We start from the raw sequence: 23,125 nt of genomic DNA on the forward strand, positions 1-23,125 counted from the left end.
CTGTCTTCACCTAAGCTTCTAATACATAGTTCATTCTAATTAAAATTTAATTCATTTAAGTTGTTTATTTACACAACAAATCTAGGTCTCTCCTCCAGGGTCCAATGAAACCCCATTATGACCTATTATAAACAAATATATTGAATTACAGAAATGAAGTAGTCGACTGGCACAGCATGTTAAACTTTCATCCTCTCATTTTTACATTACAAGCAGTATTGCAAGATACCCTGGCTGTCACGGCGGCTGCGCGCGTCCCTCGAGCTCTATGACGCCGTCAATCCGTGTACGCGTTGTGCTGTGTTGCCAACCTGCTGTCCAGTGCGGACGAGCGCGAGAGACATGAAGTGCGTTTACCGTAGAAGCACCGACCCATTATGACATTTCGACAGTTGCAGCCGTTGTCATAAAATGCATTGGCAACGCAAAGACGAAACGTAAATCGGTCTTACATGGGAAATCATTCGAAGAGTCGCCGAGCGCGTAGTGGATTTCCATTTGTTTTTGACCCTGCTTTTACGCGCGTTGCGATGTTGCGATGGCGTGCACGAGGAGAACCAAAACTTTGGTGTCCACGTGTGTGATTTTAAGCGGCATGACCAATGTTTTGTGTCTGCTGTACGTCGGATGGATCACCAATTACGTGTCGAATGACGGGAACGGGAAAGTTGCGGGAAAGACGCACGAAAAAAAGTTTGACGAGGAGAACAGAAGCGAAACGTTGCGGATTATCGAGAGGCTGGACAGGTTGGAGAGTGTTGTCAACCAGCACATTCAAGGTATTGTGTTCTATACGAGATGTGGTGTGTAACAGTTGGGCGCACTTCTCCATTTACATTCGCGGTAATGCTGTTTATAGATACTTGCAGCAGACACGAAGATCAATAAAAGTTTAAATGGGCTCTGAATGTCTAATAGTGATGTAATAAGATCGCTCGAGGTTAAAGGTTATTAAAGATACTCTGAGTGAGCAGGAATCTTATTACAATAGCTTGAGTCCAAATTAAATGTCCTGGAACTTGCTGAATGTGGAACTATCGTGACAAAGCATGGAGATGCGTAGAAATCGCATCATTGTTTTGCACCTTTTACCTAGTTCTTAAAGTCCCAGAGGAATTAAAAAATACAATTCTTATTTTTTCATGAAACATTGCTGCGCTTTTAGTAAATAGCTTATCAATGTGGGTAATTTTCTTTTAAAATTCATGCAGCCACATAATTTTCAATTCAATCTGAAAATGCACTTCCGCCGTGAAATGAGGATCCAACTCAAATGACGTAAATTATACTCCTTGGGTTTAGCATCCGTTTACTCCAACGAGAATAAAGTCGAAATGTCACGAGAATAAACTCGTAATATTTTGAGAAAAATAACAGAATTACTAGAAACAACTGGATGTGGAGGATTTGGTTAAATCCTACTTTAGATTATGATTTAGCAATAAGGAAATTCTTTGTCTTTTGGGGCATCATCACGGAGTTATAATTAGTAAAAGGACACTGCAGCGATCATGTAGGAAACTGAATTTATTCAGAAGAAAAAATCAGACATGAACTAAGAACTAACTCACTGGTTCAGATGACGTGCTTAAACATAACTTAAACTCTTAAACTACAACTTTCATGTAAACAAATTACGTATTAAGACGAGTTTATTGTCGTTTTGTTTCGACTTTATTCTTGAAACATTTCGACTTTATTCTCATAACATTTCGACTTTATTCTCGTAACATTTCGGCTTTAATCTCGTAACATTTCGGCTTTAATCTCGTAACATTTCGACTTTAATCTCGTAACATTTCGGCTTTAATCTCGTAACATTTCGACTTTAATCTCGTAACATTCGGCTTTAATCTCGTAACATTTCGGCTTTAATCTCGTAACATTTCGGCTTTAATCTCGTAACATTTCGGCTTTAATCTCGTAAACATTTCGACTTTAATCTCGTAACATTTCGACTTTATTCTCGTAACATTTCGGCTTTAATCTCGTAACATTTCGGCTTTAATCTCGTAACATTTCGACTTTAATCTCGTAACATTTCGACTTTAATCTCGTAACATTTCGACTTTAATCTCGTAACATTTCGACTTTAATCTCGTAACATTTCGGCTTTAATCTCGTAAACATTTCGACTTTAATCTCGTAACATTTCAATTTTTTTCTTGTAACATTTCGACTTTAATCTCGTAACATTTCGACTTTTTTCTCGTAACATTTCAACTTTTTTCTCGTAACATTTCGACTTTAATCTCGTAGCATTTCGACTTTTTTCTCGTAACATTTCAACTTTTAAAGTCGAAATCGTAACATCTCGACTTTATTCTCGTAACATTTCGACTTTATTCTCGTACTTATTTTCTCCTTTTTATTTTATTTAAAAAAAATGTAATTTTTTGTAATTTATTTTCTCCTTTGAAATTCCCTTTCACTCGGAAATGCGTCAGAATACGGAAGTAAAAACGATCTCAACTTTCGGTTCATGGGGACTTTAACGGGACAAAAAATTTCTCTCTAAAAAACATATTATAAGTTTTTTTGTGCCTTACAGCTGCATTATGTTTCTTCACAAATTTCTGTGAAGTTTTCAATGACATGAGCATGAGAACATGATGGCAACATTTTAGGTGAGCTGTTTCTTTACACAGTTATTTTTGTGATGCGGTCTTTGTAAACTGGGGATTATTTAAATAGAGAGAGGGGCATAAATTGAACACTTGGCAAGGTCCTTGCACAAACATCAGACTTGCGGATGGTTCCGTGTTACGCTACTGGACTCAGCATCACGTTTGTTCAGCTGGGAGTGATGATAACCAGCAAGAGTTTGATCAGCCTCGCTCGTCCTGGATCATTAATCATCATCTTGTACTGTTGCAGCTCTTGATGCAAATCCAGTTGATTTAAAAGATTTGCTTATGAAATAAACAGAAAAGAAAACGCTCTTCAAAACAAACTCCCATTTATGCTCTAACAGGCTTTATGCGAGAGAGTTTATGTGATAAATTGTATTCCGACCCATTTCTCTAAGGTATAAATGCATGCATTAATCCTGTTGGAAAGCCTTTGGCTGGATTTATGGGATACGTTGGTCTGTACCAAACATACTTCTCCAATGCTGAGCTCAAGGTCTTGAAGCCTGCTGCTCACCCAGAACAGTCTTACAGAAGCCATAAATGTCAATCAAAAAATGCACAGCACACCTTTACTGTCAGGCAGTTAGAAAGATTGAATGTGTTGTGCATCATATACACTACATTGTAAGACACTGTTGTTAGCAGCACTGTGTTCCTTACCCCACTTGTCATTCCATAACGTTTTATTCAAACTCAATTCCAAGCATATCAATTATTATTCAGGATGTCCAGAGTATAAGTCCCATGTAAAGCAGCAGAATATTGTTTACAATAACATAACATAGTTAGATTTGTTTGGAGTGTGACAAACACATTTTGCAACTGTGAATTCTACATTTTGAGATCTAGTTTGTTGGGGATAGTTCACCCAAAAATGACAAATCTTTCATCATCTATTCATCCTCTTGTCAATTCAAACCAGTATGGTTTTCTTTCTTTCGCAGAACACTAAAGAAGATATTTTGAAGAATGTCAGTCACCAAAAACTGTTGTTCCCCTTTGACTTCTATTGTATGGACACAAAACCAATGCAAGTTAATGTGGACCGACGGTTTTCGAATAACAACATAACCATTCGACACATTGCATGTACAGGACAGTTTAAGAGTTTACAGAAAATCTGATGTCAATCCCAAACAATGAGCTTAACTAGCTTTCCATCCAAGTTACACATTTTATTTATTCAAAGTCTGACCATCACAAAACAAAGATCTATGTTTGTAAGTTTTATGTGCAATTTAATATTTCCATGCAGCATTTTCATGCGATAACCCCCAATTTTTTTTTTAATTGTGCGTGGCTTGAAACCCCGTTACCTACTGGCTGACCACAACCGCCGTGACGATAATAATCAAGGCGCCTCAGGTTTGCTTGCAGTCTGTGCCAGTTTTATGGTAACTGAGTCAGTGGCTCCTGCCAGGGAGTCTCGTTTCCCTGAAATCCATTAAACATGAAGAGTCCGGTTTTCACGCCCATGCGGACCGTCTGATTGCATTGTCATTGGAAAAAACTGACATTGGACCTCTAGTTAGAATTGGCAACCGTGTTGAAGTGCTCTCTCACTGTGAAAGAAATGAAGCCACTTATTCCCTTCAAAGAGTTTCAATTAAGCGAATGCAAACTATAAGGTCAGTCTGAAGAGGCCATGGTTAAAGAGGTCGCCTCTAAGTCAGTAGTTCTCAACCACTTTCGAAAGCAGACACCCAGCTTTCGCAGCAGTCAAAGGTCAGTCTACCATTCATTTCCATGATTCTAGTGGTAGAAAATTACACACTTTAATCTTTTTGGATTGCGGCTCTGCAGCTTCGGCTAATGAACCATCTGTAGCTTTACTCCAATATGAAGCTCATGGTTAATAAAACCCTTCTCTTCGAAGCCTTTGTAGGTGAAATCTGCTGCTGTTTTAACCCGATCCAATGTACGGAAAGTACCGTGGAAACAGCTGCCGTGTTTTGCTGTATGTCCAGCAGTGATGCACCAAGCAGAAATATCTTATTCAATCTCTTCACGTTTTCTCTCCGCTCCGCACTGGAGATCAGCTGGGTGTCTTTATGGTATAACAACTCCACCCGCACACCATTATCTTTTCTCCGCTCTGCTCACAAGTTCATAAGTTCACGAGTCACACTTTCGAGCAGAACGTTACACGGCCAATTTATTTTTTAAGCTGTCTCATTAATGAAACTTCCTGGCAATTCGTTTCGTATGTTTTTTCGCACCCCCCTCGGGCATCGTTGTCTTCTCACGCCACTACTGCCACCTGCAATTCTTATCGTTATCAAAGGTTTTTTTTGTCCACACTTCTCTTTTTAGGAGATAGGAGACGCAAGGTTCTTGTTTCACTGTCACGCTGATGGAAAATGCCAGCGGTAAGAAGCGGAGAAGCGGATACTTCAGAACCCGTAGGTCACTATGAACATGCACATAAAGGTGCTTTCCGGTCTCCGAACGTTTAATTGGCTCTTTTAAATGTGTTCAGTTAATTAAAAGCGGGTAATTGCTAAGACACCCATCAGATTTTGCTTATTAAATGAGTTCTCTTCCCCGAGCGCTCGGTCTAGATGACCAAATCGAAATAATCTTGACTGCTAAATGAAAGCTTTGCCATGACGAGATCTCTGTACATGATCAGTCTTTCTGGGATGTGTCATATTTAAAAGCACATTTACATCTATTCATTTGGCAGACACTTTCATCCATAGCGACTTACAAGAGAGCATATAAACATTTGGTCAACACGCTAAGGCCATGCTAATGGGAGGATTAGAGCTGGAGTAAGCTAAGGAGAGAATGAACAATTTTTATTACAGACAGACAGACATGCAGAGTTATTGGTTAGTCAAATAAATGGAGAACAGGTATGTTATGTGCTTTTTTTCTAAACTTGTGAAGGATGCTGCAGATCGGATGGAAGCTGGTAGTTCATTCCACCAAAGGGAACCAAATGAGTAAAGGTTTTTGCAAGCGATTTGGTGCCTCGCTGTGATGGAACAACCACCCGTGGCTCATTTTCAGACCGAAGATGACAGGAGTGGTTGAGCACTGAGTTAAGGTAGATCGGCGAATTTGCCATTATCGTTCTGAATTTGCCATTATCGTTTAAGGGACATGTGAACTGTTTTATAAATTCTCTTGGAAATCTCTGGTGTTGAGGTCAGCGGCGGATAAACCTTTCCTCTCTTTGACGGTGGGTTTCATTTAGAATGCATTCCGATTCAGTGATTTGTCAGTCTGGCAGATGTCTGATGTCCGGAGAGCAGCCTGTAATCAGGCAGGAGTCTCTGTAAGCCTCTGTGATTCAACTCTAATGAAAGTCAAAGCATTATAGCCTTATTTCGTCATCCAATCAGACCCATGATATGACTTTTGCTTTGTGTAAAGGTGCAATCTGTGCAAGCGTGTTAAGACTGCCTATAGACTGCTCCTTGTCAGTAACAAATGCATAAATTAAACCATTCACACATCATGCTGTGTCGCTAATTGAGTGCGAGAGAGAAAGCTATTTAAAGCTTTGTTTATTTTTGTGCGTTTGTTTTGCAGAACCATCTTCATATTAGATGTGACATTATATTTATTGAATGTGATTGAAGTATTTATTGCTCCAAACTTTCTCCCAGCAAACTTTATTTTTACTGTATTAAAATTAGCTTGCCGGTGGCATTTTTACAATGAAATGACATTTTTCTGTTCATATTCACTTTTCTGCATGCTCACAGAAGCGACCTGAGGGAATCGATCGGTTTGATTGTTTTAACCAGAACCCCTATCAATCAAACAGACAGAACATTAATGACAATTTTGGGTTAATAATGATAGTTCCTCAAGCGGTACTTCATATGTCCTAGTCTATCTATCTCTAAAGAGACCAATTTGTGCTTTTAAATGGGAAGTTCCAGATCAAATACGTTTAAAGACAGCAGTGCATTATTTAATGCTAATGGATTTGAGGTGTGATGTTTCCTTTCTGCAGTATTCGCAGCACTGAGAGACCCACGCAAGGTCTCGTACTAAACTAAACTGACATTGCACGATATTGAGATGTGAATGTAATATGCAATAAATTACTGTAATATATGATATGCAAAACAACATTAAATTTGTAAAATCGTTTTTAGATATATTAAAAGTAAGGAATAGTGTACATTTCTTCTGATTGTTTGTGATCGATGTTGTGCAGTGCGTATTTTAATAGCATCACATGGTGACACGTGACATTCATGTTTATACAGATCGCATTGGAAATCTGGCATAAAAACATAAGAATGTATTAGGATAAAAAAGTGAAGTATATAAATATTTCAACAGAATTGAAAACAAAAAATGTTTAATTCTAATGCGGTTCCTGGTCACAAACTGTATGTTTAATGGCTAAATGTGTGACATTGACCATGTCAACTACTACTAGGTCAAGAAGAACTGTCTATTCTTCATCTTAAATATTAAAATCCATTAGATTGTTTCCTCCCTACTTAGTAGTAATAATACATAATGAAATGCAGATAGAGGTTAGGCATGGTTTGTCAGAGAGCAGAACACAAACCAATGTGACTATTTGTCACGCCTGGACATTTCACAAACTGACCGAAGAGGATTTCATAGAGAACGAGCCGTAGCTTGCCCAGCAGGCACACCCAAGGGCTTGAATTCAAATGTCTCTCTGTGACTTTATTAACCTTTGCACTGGTTTGAGAGTGTATAAGCTGCTCAAAGCAGAAGATGCAGAATCTGAATATCTTATCATATATGCACTGTGCACTGTCCTGGCGATTGTGCTCAAATCGCGTGTATAAGGACAGTACTGCCATCTGAATGGAAGCAGAAATTATGGCAGTGAAAAGGTATTGTTAGTATTGTATACTCGAAGCAGACAGCAGTTGTATTTGTTAGAGGCATGCATAACTGTCACTGGGAAACAGGGTATTGCTGTGTGCACCCAAAAATAAGAAGTGGTGATCATTTATCCACCAATGTGTCATTCAAAACCTGTATTTGACTCTTTCTTATGTGAGCAACAAAAGAAGATATTTTCAGAAATGTTGTAGTGGTTTTGTGCCACAAGGAAAGACATAGTCTGAAATGCAAGAGGTTGAGTCATTTTCATTTTTGGGTGAACTTTAAATAAAGCATTTTTACAGATCAATTCAAATGTGCAGTTGAACTCGCGACTACAGTTTGACTTGAGTTTAGTTAATAAATGCATGAATCAGCTTATAAAAAGTAATTTAAGCAACAATAGCGTTACGTTGAAAAGAATGGGATCCAGGTTCTAACTGACCCCCAAACAATATATTTTTTTAAAGTAAAATGTGCAGTCAGTCAGTAAATCTTATACAGTATATTTGCAGTGCAAACACATTTGCTTGAAAAGTGAGTGTGCCGGAGAAACACTCCTTTTTTAGACACCCAGTGACATCCCAGCAAAGTATTAAAATAACAAGTTTCAGTCCACCCACTATAACACAAATGAATAAACTGAATGATTATGAGCGGTTACTCTATCATAAGCTATTACATAGCACAGACACACTTTACATGGAGCAGACACACATTACATCGATGCGACCAGCACGTGGCCCCTTGGAATTATTTTTGTCACATTTTGCTTTCTTATTTGATTATTTCACACATGTCTATTAAATAAATTAAAAGCACGAGAATCACAGATGGTGACGTTTCGTCTTGTTTTTCCGGTGTAAGAGGGGGCTGTGCCGGGTTGTCGTGACACGTAGAAGCACAGATGATAGCTCATTCTCTGCATTAGGCCAACTGAGAGAGAGAGTGAGAGACACGAAGTGTTAAATAAATGCATTATTCATAAAGCAATTTGACAAAGGTAAAGCGCAGAACGCAATAGTTTAACATAGTTCTTATTTATTATAGCCAAATTGACTAGTCTTAAATAGATTTATCATCAAGCGTTTCTTTAAGTGGAGTTTAATTTAATTTCGAGTGCACGTGATGTTTTCCGCAGCCTTATTTGTGAGGTCACTGATGTGATCTCGACTTTGATTTCAATAAGGTTTCTTTTCTCAACAGAAGCGCCGTTGCCGGATGTGGCAGTAATTAGAATTTTCTCCAGGATTGTGTTTTGCATGCAGAAATGAAAGGCAATGAGATGTAACGTTTGATTTATGAAGTCAAAGTCATTCAGTTAGCAGAGAATCAACAACAGGCGTTGCTTTTCCATAGCTTGTGTGAGTCTTGCCCTTTGTGCAAAGACTGTTATGAAAGATTAAGAAACCACTTTAATGCGTCTTATCACCTGAGAGACACTCACTACATGTTTAAAAGCCGCTCTTAAAATTAATATAGGCATATGTGGTTGCTCAAGCATTCATATGCACATAAGCACTCAGTGGCTTGGAACGTTGGGCCGACTTCACCTGCTAATGCAATAACCAGCACAGCCCACGGCATTAACCAGCTTGAGTTCAAAGCTCTTTACTTTCTTTGTGCATATTTGATGTTGTTAATCCTTTAGTTTTATAGTGTGTCTAATACTAGACAGAGAATGTTATCAGTGTGACGGGAAGTCTAGTAAAATATGGGCAAAAATGTGAGCTTTTGTTGCCGATACTGTTGTCAGGGCTCGAGGAGAGAGAAACATGATGACAATTTGAAATGCAATGAACAAAGTTTTTCGAGATTGTATACAATGGAAAATTCAAAATTTATTAGTGTGACAAAAGGGTGGGCTTAGCGGACCTCCAGGGGCTAAGTTAGGACGCGATGCCACAGAGGTCCGTCAAGGAAATAACACACTCACTTTTACTATTTGGAAGAGCCGCAAACAAATTGCTTTATGCACTTATTTCAGGTTTGTTTGGACCGGGGATTTAGTCCCTCTCTCATGCCAAGACAAGTCACGCAGAGAATGGATGTCCTGAAGAGTTGGAGGGGTGGTTAATGTTTCAATTAAAGATTATGAGGGCACGTAAATAAAAAAGACCCCACAAATAAATGATTTATAATGAACACTGCAAAATAAAAAAGTTTGATTTCATGTTTGACTTATGAAGATTGTTATACAATCTTGCATGTTTGACTTGCAAGATTGTTAAACTTGCATACAAACGGCACTTTTTTTTTTTTCATTAAAACAATAATAGTTTGTGTCAGGGTGTTGAATCCATTCAGAACCGCATCTGTGCTGTAAAATCCTGTTATTTCGGTGATAATTGCAATTATTCACATTCTCTCTGATTTAGCGTGGAAATGTTTTGACAGATGATCATTTAGCTCTGTGTGGTGCACAAAATGACCAGAATTCACCAGCAGGTTCACCGAAACCTCTCAAATAATTTAGCTTCTTTCGTTTTTGGCCATATTTTATACGCGGGCAAAAATCCTCATTAAAACGACTCTAAGAAAAAGTGTTTCATATACCGTACGTATAATTATGAAGCGTCAAGCTCGGGGCAGTTCGCTCGTAGCTAATTTGACAATGCATGTGTGTACTGAATAGAAGTCTCACCACTGGCTCAAATGACTCACTCTGTTTCAATTGCCCAGAATAACCGATAATTGTGAGACGTGCCTCTATTTCACACTCCGCAGGGTTGCGTGAAATCCCAGCTGCGAGTAGCAGTTTTCAGCCTGATTCTGAAAGACTCAAGCATGCCCCTATCATGGAGGCTAATGTATGTGCTATCATAAAGTTGTGCTTCTGACAAACTGTTTTGTAGAGTAGGTATGGATGATGTTGTGGCCGGACTGATGGTGGTTTTTATAGTTTTTTAGTAACGCCTGATATTGAAGTTTTGTATTTATAATTGGCTAGCAAAGCATATGACAAATGCTTCATCACTTTATCAAGTTTATTTATTTTCTTCATGATTTTAAATAGAATGGTTTGAATAGACTCTTTGAACGATCGCTTCCGTCACTTGTCTCTGTGCGCTTAGTCACATATGGCGCACGTATAGTCCATAGGTAACAATAGCATCGAGATGCACATAGGATTACTGTCAACGATGGGAGTCAAATCATCCAGATGTTACGTCATACATCGACGAACAAAAAAGAGAAAAGGCTTCAGGTTATCTGTGTCAAGCGACATCCACAAATAGGATAAAAACTAAGTACACTTTTGCACTTACTTGAGGCTTGATTATAGAGGCACTCAACAATGCTCAACTGTAGTACTTTCGGTTTGTTGAAATTTGAATGTTTTTTAGTAAACATGTCCTTATCACTTGATGAGAAATTATCTCAGCCTTATGAGTGCGGAAGTGGTTTAGCCGGCTGAGATTTTAGCAGACGAAAGTCATCACCCTGCATTCATAGAGCCTATTCCATTTTAATGGTGACATTACACTGTTAAAAGTATTTAAGCTTAAGCATTTTTAAAAGCGTTGCTGCTGCAAATCTTCATGGTCTTTCAAGTGATGGAACGAGGACAGTTTGGGTCGCAATTCTCTTTTTTAGTTTTAGCTGTTTGCACCGAATGGAGTAAAGCTGACTCGAGCATCCGCTTCAGATGCCCAGACAGGCCTCTCTGAAGTTTGAAGCCATTGCATTATGGTTACATCAGTTGCATCTTGGAAGCATCAGACACTACCATCTAGAGGACTTCAGATTAGAGGTGGGATATTAATAGTCTGATTGAAACTGACTTTTAATGCAGTTTAAGGTTCTGCATTTCAACATAGGGGTAATACTTTACTTTAGGGGTAAAAATCATTGATTTGCAACCAGACGTTCATGATTCATTGACTAACACATTATTTGTAGTTTCAGTGAGATTGTCCCTTTAATTTAAGCAACAGGACAAGTTGGAACAAGGTGGAACATTTTACCCAAACAAATGCTTCTATAACAGCTTCTGATGAGAATAGCAGCCGAGATAACATTCATCAGCCGTGAGGGGTTTACTTTCAGCTTGGTCACTTCCTATGTTGTAAATGTAAAACCTTTCCACCGTTATAAGTGACTTATATGTCTTTTGTGCTTTTATAGAGGATTCAAGAAGAGGCTGCATTTATTAATTGGGATGTACTTTGATTTCAGGAGAGCAGTTTACTACCCGAGTGGAATTTTGTCATTTCCCTGTGGATTTTTATTAAAACTACCATTTTTCTTTATATATATATGTCAAAGTTACAAAACAATGGTATTGACAGCAACTAGGATTATCGATATTGTGTTAATTCTAAACATATTGTTATAATATAAATTGTTCTGCACCCATTTAAAATTTTGGCTTAAGAGCCGCAATGGCAATTTTTGACCATTTTGGATTATCATTGACCAAATAAAAGACACAAAAAACAAAATTAAATCTCAATTTGACTTAGAGCATCATTTATTTCTTTATAAAAGATACTATACTGTATTTAGATACTATAATAATACCGTTAAATATTTTGCCCACGATAACCATGTAGGGAAAATGTTATTTTGTGCCCTAGTTCAAGCCTTTTTTCTCTTGTTTTAATCATAAATGTAAAATTTGCTTGGCAAATATCGATGAATGTAAAGCTGCAATTTGTAACTGTTGCCTCAATGTTCCCATCTCTGATCAAAGCATAAGATTCCAAGCTACGTTACGTACTTTATCTGGCTTGTCAAATGACATCATCCTCACAATTCTTGTGAAATCATACCCAACCAGACTAAACATTATTATAAGCCTGCCATTTTGAATCAGGTAAAGAAACTGATTTGTATATTTATTTTGTGTAATTTTGTTTATTTTTAACCCCAAAAAGCATACAGATTGTAGCTTTAAGGAAAATGGGCCTAATTTAATGTTAGGTTTGCATCTTCAAAACACAATCTGCATGTTTGCAGGCTCCTGGTCATATTTATCATAGGATGATGCATTTCTCATAACTGCTTGCATCTGAATAAATTGCCTTTGGTGAGCGGCTCGCATTTTCAAATCTCTTGCGACGCATCCTCAGATAAACGCAAGTCCCGTTCTGTGTGTAAAGATTTGGTGGAAATCCAACACAATAAAACCACCGTCTTCTCCTGAGTGCTTATTTATCTATAAGGGTAAACAGCTGCCACAGGTCCTCACAGTGGTACTTAAAGTGATGAAGCAAACATACTGTGCGTTGGACTCCAATAAAAACAGATTCAATCGATTTGGAGGGCAATTGAAAGTCAAAACAGCTTTAGGGATTTAGTTATTATTTACTCATCTTCATGTGTTTTCTTTGCATATGTGCAGAATGTTGATGCTGCTGTTTATACAGTTTCTATACAGTGAACGTGAATAGAGACTGAAGCTTTCAATCTTTCACATTCTGCTTAAAGACTTTTGTTGCGCTGAAGAAAGTCATATGGGTTTTGCACTCCTGATGGCGAGTGTCCCTACAAACTTCAAAATGTCTTATAACATCCTTCATTCTCTCTGACAGCCGTACTCAAAAGTGGGCCATTTCCCTTCTCTCTTGTGGTCAAACAGATGGTCAACATGGGCGGCCGATCACGTTCCGCCCAAGAGCTCCCAGCACCGTCTCTGACTTGAGGCCGAGCCCCAGATCGGCACATCCAGTCTCACTCGCTCATTTTGTCACCATCCCTGGAGGGCTCCAGAGAACTCTGCTTGCCTGTCTGAGAAAGTGAATAAAATATATTTCCAGAGTTTGCCAGCAAGCTGTCGTTTCCTATAAGCCGCTCAGAGCGGGATGTGGGCAAATGGAGCGTTTAGATGAGCAGGACACGTACCTTCTGTCACTCCATTTTGTAGCCTTGGGTTGCCCCGCAATATTGTTTAATGACCGTGGCTGGAGAACTAGTCCTGTAGCCATCATGCTTTAAGGGATTCGTGTCTTCAATTTCCCCAAAAAAGAGTTTTAAAGGTCAGGCTTTATTTTTCACCTCTGTAGTGGTCTGATGTAGGAGTTTTACTAGAAATCGTAATGCATGGGTTGCAATGCAGTTGATGTTATTAAAAGTGTAAAGTTCTGCACAAAAATGTTTATCAAATGGCAACATTTGGTGAAAATACATTTTTTAATGACTCCCAAAGGTCGTTGATGTCTAAAAAAGATCTTCGAGCTCAGATGTCATGTTGGAATTTTTCCATAAATATTATTTGCAACTTTTTGTTCAGCGCAACAGCTGCGATCTATATAAAGAATTTTCAATGCAATCTCTCACAATGTTTGCTGGTACCATGGGAGATTAACTTTTTAGGAGGCTTGTCCATTTCTTTCTCTAAAGCAAGATTTTAATATCCTACCTGCAGTTTAAAGCCACTAAAAATTAAGTTTACTTTTTACCTTTGCTGATGGTGACTCAAGAGTTTCAGATGCCCTGCAATGCTTCTGCATTAGCATGTGTATTATTAGATTTAATTTCACACTGTTTTTGCACATACAGTAATGTTTCTTTTAGTCTTATAGATCAACAAGGGCGTGTATTCTAACGACCGTTGAGTTTCCAGCTTAAGACAGCACCAATTAAATGTGATTTGCTGTTGCTATGGAAAAGGTACAAGTAGGCTTATTAGAAATGAATGTGAATCATTAACCACACTTTAGATTATGCTGTTCATTTTGTGTACAGTATATAGAAATAGAACATGGTCGTGTATGGAGTCATTTTACTGTGATATATCCAATAGCGTTATCTGTTTATGTTCATTTGCGGACCTTAAGGCTTGTTTGAATCACTAACTTCTGAGGAATTGCTTATTTGAAATGTGCTTATTATAATTGCTGTGAGGGAATAGGCTGACACTGGCCCATATCAATATAAATGGTCTACATTGAAAACTGGTAAATGAAAAGGGTTCTGAGACCATCTTGTGTTGTGAACAGGGGATTGTGGGTAATTTGCAGGCCCAAAGAAAATCAGCACTGAATTGGATTGAGAAAATACGCAATATATTTAAACATGCAAAATGTGTAAAAAATATAAGTAATCAAATCAATGACAGTATTTAATATATAATATTGAGGGGCATATGAACAAATGTTAGTGGTAGAAATTTTTAGTGCTTTCTGGTGATTCAGAAGTTTTATTGTGAGCACAGTTATTTGTGTGATACAGATAAATCATTTAAGAATTATAATGAGTATAATGGCTTGCATTATAAGCTCATGGCCTCTCTTATATGGTAATGTTGTTCTGGAACCATGCAGCTTCTAATAATGTTGGGATTTTGTGTTATTATAACGTGAGGTTATTAAATTTGGGCAATAATCATAACTTGGATTTATTACATTCACAAAGAAGATTTGTTAAAGGATTAATATGCAGTATTCCACTAACCTGAAGAAAATAAATGCAAGGATAATATGAGTAGTTGAAAAGACTGTGACAACATCAACTGAGCCAGTTGAAAAATTTAGATGCAACAAGTCACTAAACTGTAAAGAACTATTTTGTTTTTATATTCATGTTTAATTTGACAGAATTTGAGATTTGGGGAAAAATAAATAAATCATTATTATCATCATTATTATAAATCAATTAATCATTACGTAAATGTTATTATACGTTTTTCTGTGTGTTGGCTGAGTTCTTTTTATTATTATTATTTATTTTTATTATAAATGTTATTAAATGTCAGTTAAATATTTCAAATGCATATTTTTTTACTGCAGAATCAAATATTTGCACAATTATTATAATTTTACCGTTTGCATACAGATCATAAGGTTTGTAATGTCCAGAGAAAAAATAGAAATGGTCCTAAACCTTTGAACGGTAGTGTACATTTGTAAAAACATCTAGGCTAATGATCAGACTAATGACATCACTATGGTGTCCTTATCTCCAATTCTGCCTTAAAGATATATGAACACTACACACTAACAAGTGTTTCTTTTTACAGAAATATTCATAAAATAACACTCAAAATGCAGTCATACGAAAAGCATGTTGGGAAATATAAGTCCTCTGCACAATTGTAGTTATTTTATGATAACACAAAACAACTCCTTTATTATGTCCCAACACGAATGGATTCAGGTATATGACTAAACATAAAAAATCATGTTGTGACCAAATTTTCCAAAGGTTGTTTTGATTTAACTTAAGTAAATTGGACTAGCAGCAAAAATCCTTTTTTTTTCAGTGTATGCCTGTTATTCCTGTAATTCCTGAGTAATGCCAGAATTGATTAAATATTACAGGTTGCCATCCGGCAACCATTCTCTGCATCATTTGTCACGGTTACAAAACACAGCTCTTGTGTAGCACAGCTTGTAAAACTGCTTTGGGTATCTGGTCATTTTGTTCTGCAATGTGAGGCTGTTCTGGAAGCTCTTTACTGGATAGAATGTACAATCAAGGCTCTGCTGCGACCATTTCAGTCCCATTTGCGACTGGAAATTATTCTGTGCGACCGTGAAAAAATATTTAGGCACACTGGAGCGACTGAACCGATCTAAACCAGTAACCCATTTAAATACAATAAAATGAAGAATCTACGAGTCCCAAATGTGCCTCCATTTTTTATTGCGTGACATTATCCACTGCGATCGGCTGCATTTCATGCTAGTCAACTGAGGGGTGTTTCCCATTAAAGTTCAAGTGGCTTTAATTGTCATTTCTACAATATACAGTGCAGTGAAACGCAACAGTACCAAGGTGCTATACATAAGACGTAAACAGACTACATAATCTGCACATGTGCAAATCTGTGCAAGTACAACATTGAACACAGAAATCATACTACTGTACATGTAAATTTTCAATGAGGAACTAGTAGCAGTGTTGGTGCAAAAATATGCAAGTAGGGCAATTTTTGGAGCAAATGTGCAAACAGTGTGTTACAATGTATATGTGTTAGTCCTGAGACTTCTATTTAGGAGTTGAATAGCTTGTGGAAAGAAGCTGTTGCACAGTCTGGAGGTGAGGGCACGAATCCTCCTGTACCTATTTCCAGAAGGCTGAGAGAGAAGTGCGTGAGAGGGATGAGTGGGGTCAGCTATGATGCTGGTAGCTTTACAGATGCAGCCTGTGGTGTTTCCATGATAGAGTGTAGAGAGACCCTGATGATCTTCTCAGCTGTGCTCACTTTCCTTTACAGGGTCTTGTGGTCTCATGCGGACATCTGCTCAGGATGCTCTCAATAGTCCCTCTGTTGAACGTGGTAAGTGTGGTAGAGGGAGGTGGGGTTCTCCCAACATTCGTAGGAAGAAGGGATGCTGTTGGGCTTTCTTGGTGATGGAGCTGGTATTTTAAGGTTCTCCGCCAGGTGGACAAGTGCTCTTTACAATCTTTCTACTGACGAGACCCACCACGTTCGTGTCATCGGTGAACTTGATGATGTGGTTTGAACTCTGCGTTTCGCTACACGCATGAGTCAGCAGTCATGAGTCAGCAATTTGAACAGCAGAGGACTGAGGACGCAGCGTTGTGGGGCTCCAGTGCTCAGTGTGATGGTGCTGGAGGTGTTGTTTCCATTACGGACCTACTGAGGAGAAGAAAGGAAAGGACTGACCAGAGAAACGAAAACATGCTTACGCATGATTTAGTGCTCGCTTTCTGCTTTCGGTTCTGAGGTGATGTCCTCTGTGGCTGTGCGAGTGTTTGTGAGTGTTTCATCAGGTGTCGTTTGGAGGGGTGTGTGTCTGGCATAACTGACACTTGTATGCAGGATAAATGTTTCTGTTTCTTTGAGCGATCCCCTGACGTTCGACAGATGAGCCAACACGCTTTCTAGACAAAGAGACACGACTCTAGATGCATGCATCATCTGCGCTTGCGGCGATTGCTTGTGCATCCAATGTCCAAGCACGTAAACCAATGAACAAGTGACATTTTTAGTCATAGGAATAAACAGTTAGGTGTAATGCCCCGCAACAGCCAAGTGAACCTCCCCAAATGACAGTCGAAAAGCTGATTAGCCAATGGGCGGCGACCACAATATATGAAAAGTACTCCCAACGAGTTATAACAGATACAATTTATTAAAGTGCTGCGTCTGATCTCCTGCTTTTGTGGCAGTTTGAGAGTTGACTGTAACTGAGGCAAGACTAAAAGTTCACACAAGACTAATGTGCAATTTGATCTTCATCTTAAATCAAATGTTAGGCATGTGCATATTTAATATATTTTAATGAATCCCTGCGTGTTTTGGGTTGTCTGTATTTTGTGGTGGACAGTTGGCCACAGTATAATAACAATATTCAGTAAAACTTGGAGCAGTGATATCAAACTGTAAAATGGTTGACAGGTCTGGAACTACTTTATAGGTACGCGCGTCCTGAAAAACAATGCACGCCATTAGAATGTTTGCCAGCCAATCAGAATGAGACATTCAATTAATGTTCCCTTAAAAGAACTTCAATTGTCTGTGCGCCTACATTTTGGAATGTGCTCCTCAATTTCTGGGTAGAGCCTGATAATGCTTGTGTGCAGAGCGATGATCCAACGCTGGTAAGAGAAGACTGAGAGAGAGAGGTGCTAGAGGGAGGATTGGAATACAAGGGCTTTTTGGATTACGATGCATTGCACCAAAGCTGTTTTAAATGGTTTCAGTGGCAGCTATTTGCACTGTCATGAAAGACTTATGAAATATGTGGAACTACAGATAATTAATAGTTGTGTGTAGATGTGTTTGACTGTCTAAATCCGTGACCACAAATGAGATATTACAGTATGTTGGCCTGATACGGTCTGAATAGCTGTGGGAGATTTTCCCGTTTTTTTTCTTTAACTATTTTTGCATCATTAATGGATGCATATACTGTCCTGGAAGATGAAAGCAACAGCAACAAATCTTCCCTGGATATTTGGACTCGCAAAACTTAGAGGCGTACACTACAGAGCTAATTTAATCAAGCTGAGTGTCCGTTTACCTCTTACCGTAAACATCTTATCTCACTGTGTCAATGTGGGGTCAAACAAGACTGCAACTGTTACATCATCACCATACTGATGTTCCATAAAGGAATAGTTTGCTCAAAAATGCAAATTCTTCCATTATGTACTCACTCTATTGTCGTTCCAAACTTGCATGACTCTCATTCTTTTACAGAACAGAATAGAAAATATTTTGATGAAGGTTGGTAACTAAACAATGCTGCCGCCCCATTGGCTTCCATTGTATGGACACAATCATTTTTCACGAAAAATTCTCGAGCATTAGGTGGAACACATTATATATCATTTATAATGTATTATTATTCATAATATAGTGATTTGTGGTTTAAATCCCGTCTGCCATTCGGGTTAAAATCCCTCTTTGGGACCCCCCATAGTTTTTTCTTATGTATTACAGCCTACAAAATATATTTATTTTCTTTGGAATGTTGATGGGGCAACACTTGAAAAAATAGATACTGTATGATGTTACAGTATACTGTAGTTATACTGTATGATGAAATTCTGTGTCTCTTCACATGCAGACACTTTTGGTAAGGCAAAGGTTTGGTACTACAAGTTTTTCATTTATAATGTACAGTATGTGATAAATTCATTGATTCTATAATCACACTTGAAGTGTTATGTGTGCTATGTTATGAAATATGTGCTATGTTATGTGATGCGTTATATCACATTACGTCGAAACTAGCTTTTGGTTTAAATGGCAGCAGAAGCATTAGGTCAGCGAGTGATCTCATGTTTGTCTTTCAGTGTCGTCTTGCATTTATGAGTTAAACTCAGAAGTCAATTTCAATTGAATAAACACATGTACACAAATGCATAAACCTGGACCTGATATTTGTTATGCAACGATGCTCTTTAGAATATAAATATGAGAGTATAATTTATGCACATTTGCCAGCTTTTTGCGTGTGCTTCTCTGCATGCTAGTTTAGGTTACGTGTGGGGTGACTTGTTTTACTTCAGTTGCGCAGACTTGGCACTGACAAGCAGACAGCACGCCACAGGCGAGGTCAGAAATGCCATCCGTCTACTGTGACGCCTCCCTCCGGAGCGAAACTCTTTTTGCTTGGGTCCTTCCTAGAACATTCCCTGTCATAGCATGAATTCTTTCAGCATGTTTGAGTTTAAACATCCTGTGCCGTTACAAAAATATGTTTTTTTATTTGTCGTTTGCTTCGATTGTGACATTTTTAAAGCCATATTTAATCCGAATCTCTAAATGTTTTTGGTAACTTATTAACATTGTATGCAAAGAAGATGTACTTCACTAGGTCTTTTCAACACGTTTGAAAAGGAAAGTTTAAAGAAAGTTGACAAAAATAATTGCATGTGATGTTAAGGGAGGGTGAGATATTGTAAATGTTGCCTTGGAACGGTCATTGTTTTGCAGAATTGTTTTTTATACTGCATGTGTTAAACCAAAGTGTAGTACCTTTCGTTAATGCCACACATAAAGTAAAAAGTATAATTAGAACAAATATGTGAAATTTCATGAATAAAACTAGTGGCAGATTGATTTTAGCATGAGACGGATTGTGCATAGCTAAATAGATTTAGCCTGTTGCCAAGCACCATTAAAATTGGTCAGTACACGATTTCTATTGTAAAAACTCCCGACAATGTTTTTTACAACCCGAGCCCAAATAACGTCTGCAGAACACAAAAGAAGATATTTTGAAGAATGCTGGTAACCAAACAAAGGCAGTACCCGTTTATTTCTGTTGCGTGGACACAAAATCAATGCAAGTCAATGGGTACCCCCGTTTAAAATATCTTGTGTTCTGGAGAAGAAAGAAAGCCGGTCTCACTTTAGTATAAGTTCCAATCCTCACTATTAACAAACCATTAACGATTTTGTCTTCATTAAACTCCTAATTTGGTGCGTATTAACAGTTGGTATAATAGTTGTTAGGTACTGGGTAGGATTCGGGATTTGATTCAGAATATGTGTTTTATTATAACAAACAAAAATATTGCATTAATATGCATAATAATAAGCACTGTGTTAATAGTGACAATTGGTCCCTGTACTAAAGTTTTACCAGAAAGTCATACAGGTTTGAAATGACAAGAGGATGAGTAAATGATGACAGAATTGTCTTTTTTTGTGAACTGTCCCTAACATGATAGAAAGATGATTGCTTGGTTGGATGTTTCATACTCGGGCCTGTCATGTTTAATGCGTATCACATTCAGGTCTTCTTTCTAGCCTGTTTCCTATTTGCTTCAAATTAATATAGCAAAAGCCACAGTCTCCATTGAAAACCTTTGAAAAGTAGCTGTTCATTAAGAGAAAATCATTTTTTTGCAAGCAACATATTAATCACATACTCTGTTTTTGTCAAGGTGTCTTAACATTGTGATACACATGTATTTTAACTTTTGACTAGAGTTCTGTTATAATGATACGGATTTAACATGCCAGGAGTCTGAATCTGACTTGTTTTAAATTCTGTCACCATTTACTCGCCTCTTGTTATTTTAAAGTTGTATGACTTTCCTCTGCAGAACACAAAAGAAGATATTTTGAAGAATGTTGGTAACCAAACAATGCTGGTACCCAATTCCTTCTATTGGATGGACACAAAACCAATGCAAGTGAAAGGGTACCGCCGTTGCTCAGTTACCAACATTCTTCAAAATATCTTAGATGTTCTGCAAAAGAAAAAGTTGAACAGGTTTGAAGAGGATTTTTCTAGTTCATGAAAGCCGTGACTTGTGTTGTGAAGTCGGATTCATAGCCTCGGTGTTTGCGATGGCAGAGATGAATTATTCTCCGCAGGCCAGCGCAATGCAGTGAGTGTAATTAAATAACCTCTGATGTTAATTAGCATTCCTTAATTACCTGCACTGGCCTTTCATCATTCTGTGAGCATTGCAGGTCACTCTCTTTCTGCATCCATACATCTGCACGGCGCACGCTGTCAGATTTTCTTAGTATTTCAATTTGAAGAAGTGGGAGGTGGATATTACTGTTTTTCTGCCTGGGCAACATAATAAATTGTCTTTTATTGGCAAACTGTAGTCTGCCAGGTATAGTGATGGGATTCATTACATTTACATTTTTTCCAATACCATAGTAAATATCAATTTTCATATATCAGATTTGTGAATTAGAGTGGGTTAAGATGTACAAATCTGTAATCATTTAATCACCCTCAGGTGGATCAAAACCCTATATGACTCTTTTTTCTGTGAATAACAAAAATAGATATTTTGAGAAACGTCTCGGTGGTTTTGTATCCATGAAATCAATGGGGCTTAATATTAATCGGTTACCAACGTTCTTCAGCATATCTTCTTGTGTGTTCTGTAGAAGAAAGAAATTCATACAGGTTTGAAATGACATGAGGGTGAATAGATAATGAAAGAATTTTCATTTTGAGTGGTGAACTATCCCTTTAATGTAAGAAACTGTTCAACTTAATAGTTAATACACAGCAACACAGGATTATTTTAGTGCAGTTAAACACAACCCTCTCTGCTCTTTTTCGCTTAACTTCCAGAGAAACCTTTGAAGGACGGCGACGACACAGCCGACCCGTCCCTGTCAGACACTCTTTTTGCCCACTGGGGTCACGACCTCGGCCCGGAGAGCCGCAAAGTGGCCCTGAGGAAGTTCCAGTATTACGGATACAACGGCTACCTCAGCGACAGGCTCTCTCTGGATAGAGCCATTCCAGACCTCAGGCCTGATGGGTAAATGAATCACTCGCTGCTCGCTGTCTGCATCTAAATCTCTTTTTTGGCTCTCTCCTTCATCCTCACTCGATTCTTTTCCATGACTACATTCGGTGTTCTTTTAGAAATATTGATTTTCCGTCATCACCGTGCTGATTATAGCGTGCAATAAGAAACACTTGAATGATGTAAAGTTATGGAGGGAAAATTTTCTGTCAAATTATCGTTCAGGCTTTTTGTTAATTAACGCGGAATACAAGAAAAAGGGAAAGGATATTTAGTATTTTTGGGAGGCTGCCCAAAAAGCTTTTAGACGGCAGTTAGCACAAATGTGATGGTTTGTCTTGTTTCCTTATCGCCCCATAGCCCTAGTCAGAAAAATCTCAATGTTTATTAAATAGTGCTGTCTGATCGATTAAATGCAATCAATAGATTCAAAAAATAAATGTTTGTGTTTATATAATATATATGTATAAAATATGTGTGTGGCATGTATGTTTATATGTATATAAATACACATCAGATTTTATATACATAATTTATATACACAATTTTTTTAGAATCGATTAATCGATTTGACTATACTATTAATAAACCGTTTTTTCCCCCTACTATTATTAATGTTTTTTATTAGTATAGTTTCTTACTTAAGTACGAATCCCATGCAACATTTAGGATTTTTTTATCGATATCTGACTGTGTCTTCTTTCGCCTCAAGCTGCCGAAACATCTCGTACCCCTCCAGTCTACCGCAAGTCAGCATCATTTTCATCTTTGTGAACGAAGCGCTGTCGGTCATTCTGCGCTCCGTTCATTCTGTCATCCATCGGACGCCCTCCCACCTGCTGAAGGAGGTCATCCTCGTCGATGACAACAGCAACAACGGTGAGATGATGTTCCTGCCCCGGCGCTACCTTTCATTTTACAGGGATGTATGGTGCCTCCTTCAGCGAGAATTGATTCTTTATGACATAAATATGAATAATGCATGCGAATGTGGATTTGTGTGAAAG

At 38.0% G+C, this 23,125-nt stretch overlaps 1 protein-coding gene across 2 annotated transcripts in view; it reads left to right on the forward strand.

Moving 5' to 3' along the window:
• The first annotated feature begins 339 nt into the window (after nucleotides 1-339).
• galnt18a (UDP-N-acetyl-alpha-D-galactosamine:polypeptide N-acetylgalactosaminyltransferase 18a) overlaps nucleotides 340-23,125 on the forward strand; it is a 44,287-nt gene continuing 21,501 nt past the window's right edge. For both annotated transcript variants that reach the window (XM_056740062.1, XM_056740063.1), the window contains exons 1-3: nucleotides 340-779; nucleotides 21,938-22,130; nucleotides 22,831-22,997. In XM_056740062.1, coding sequence (XP_056596040.1) covers nucleotides 539-779; nucleotides 21,938-22,130; nucleotides 22,831-22,997 — 601 coding nt within the window. In that variant the 5' untranslated portion in view covers nucleotides 340-538. The remainder of the gene's footprint in view (nucleotides 780-21,937; nucleotides 22,131-22,830; nucleotides 22,998-23,125) is intronic.

The sequence above is a fragment of the Triplophysa dalaica genome, chromosome 24 (genome assembly GCF_015846415.1).
Source record: "Triplophysa dalaica isolate WHDGS20190420 chromosome 24, ASM1584641v1, whole genome shotgun sequence".
In the NCBI taxonomy this organism is placed as follows: Eukaryota; Metazoa; Chordata; class Actinopteri; order Cypriniformes; family Nemacheilidae; genus Triplophysa; species Triplophysa dalaica.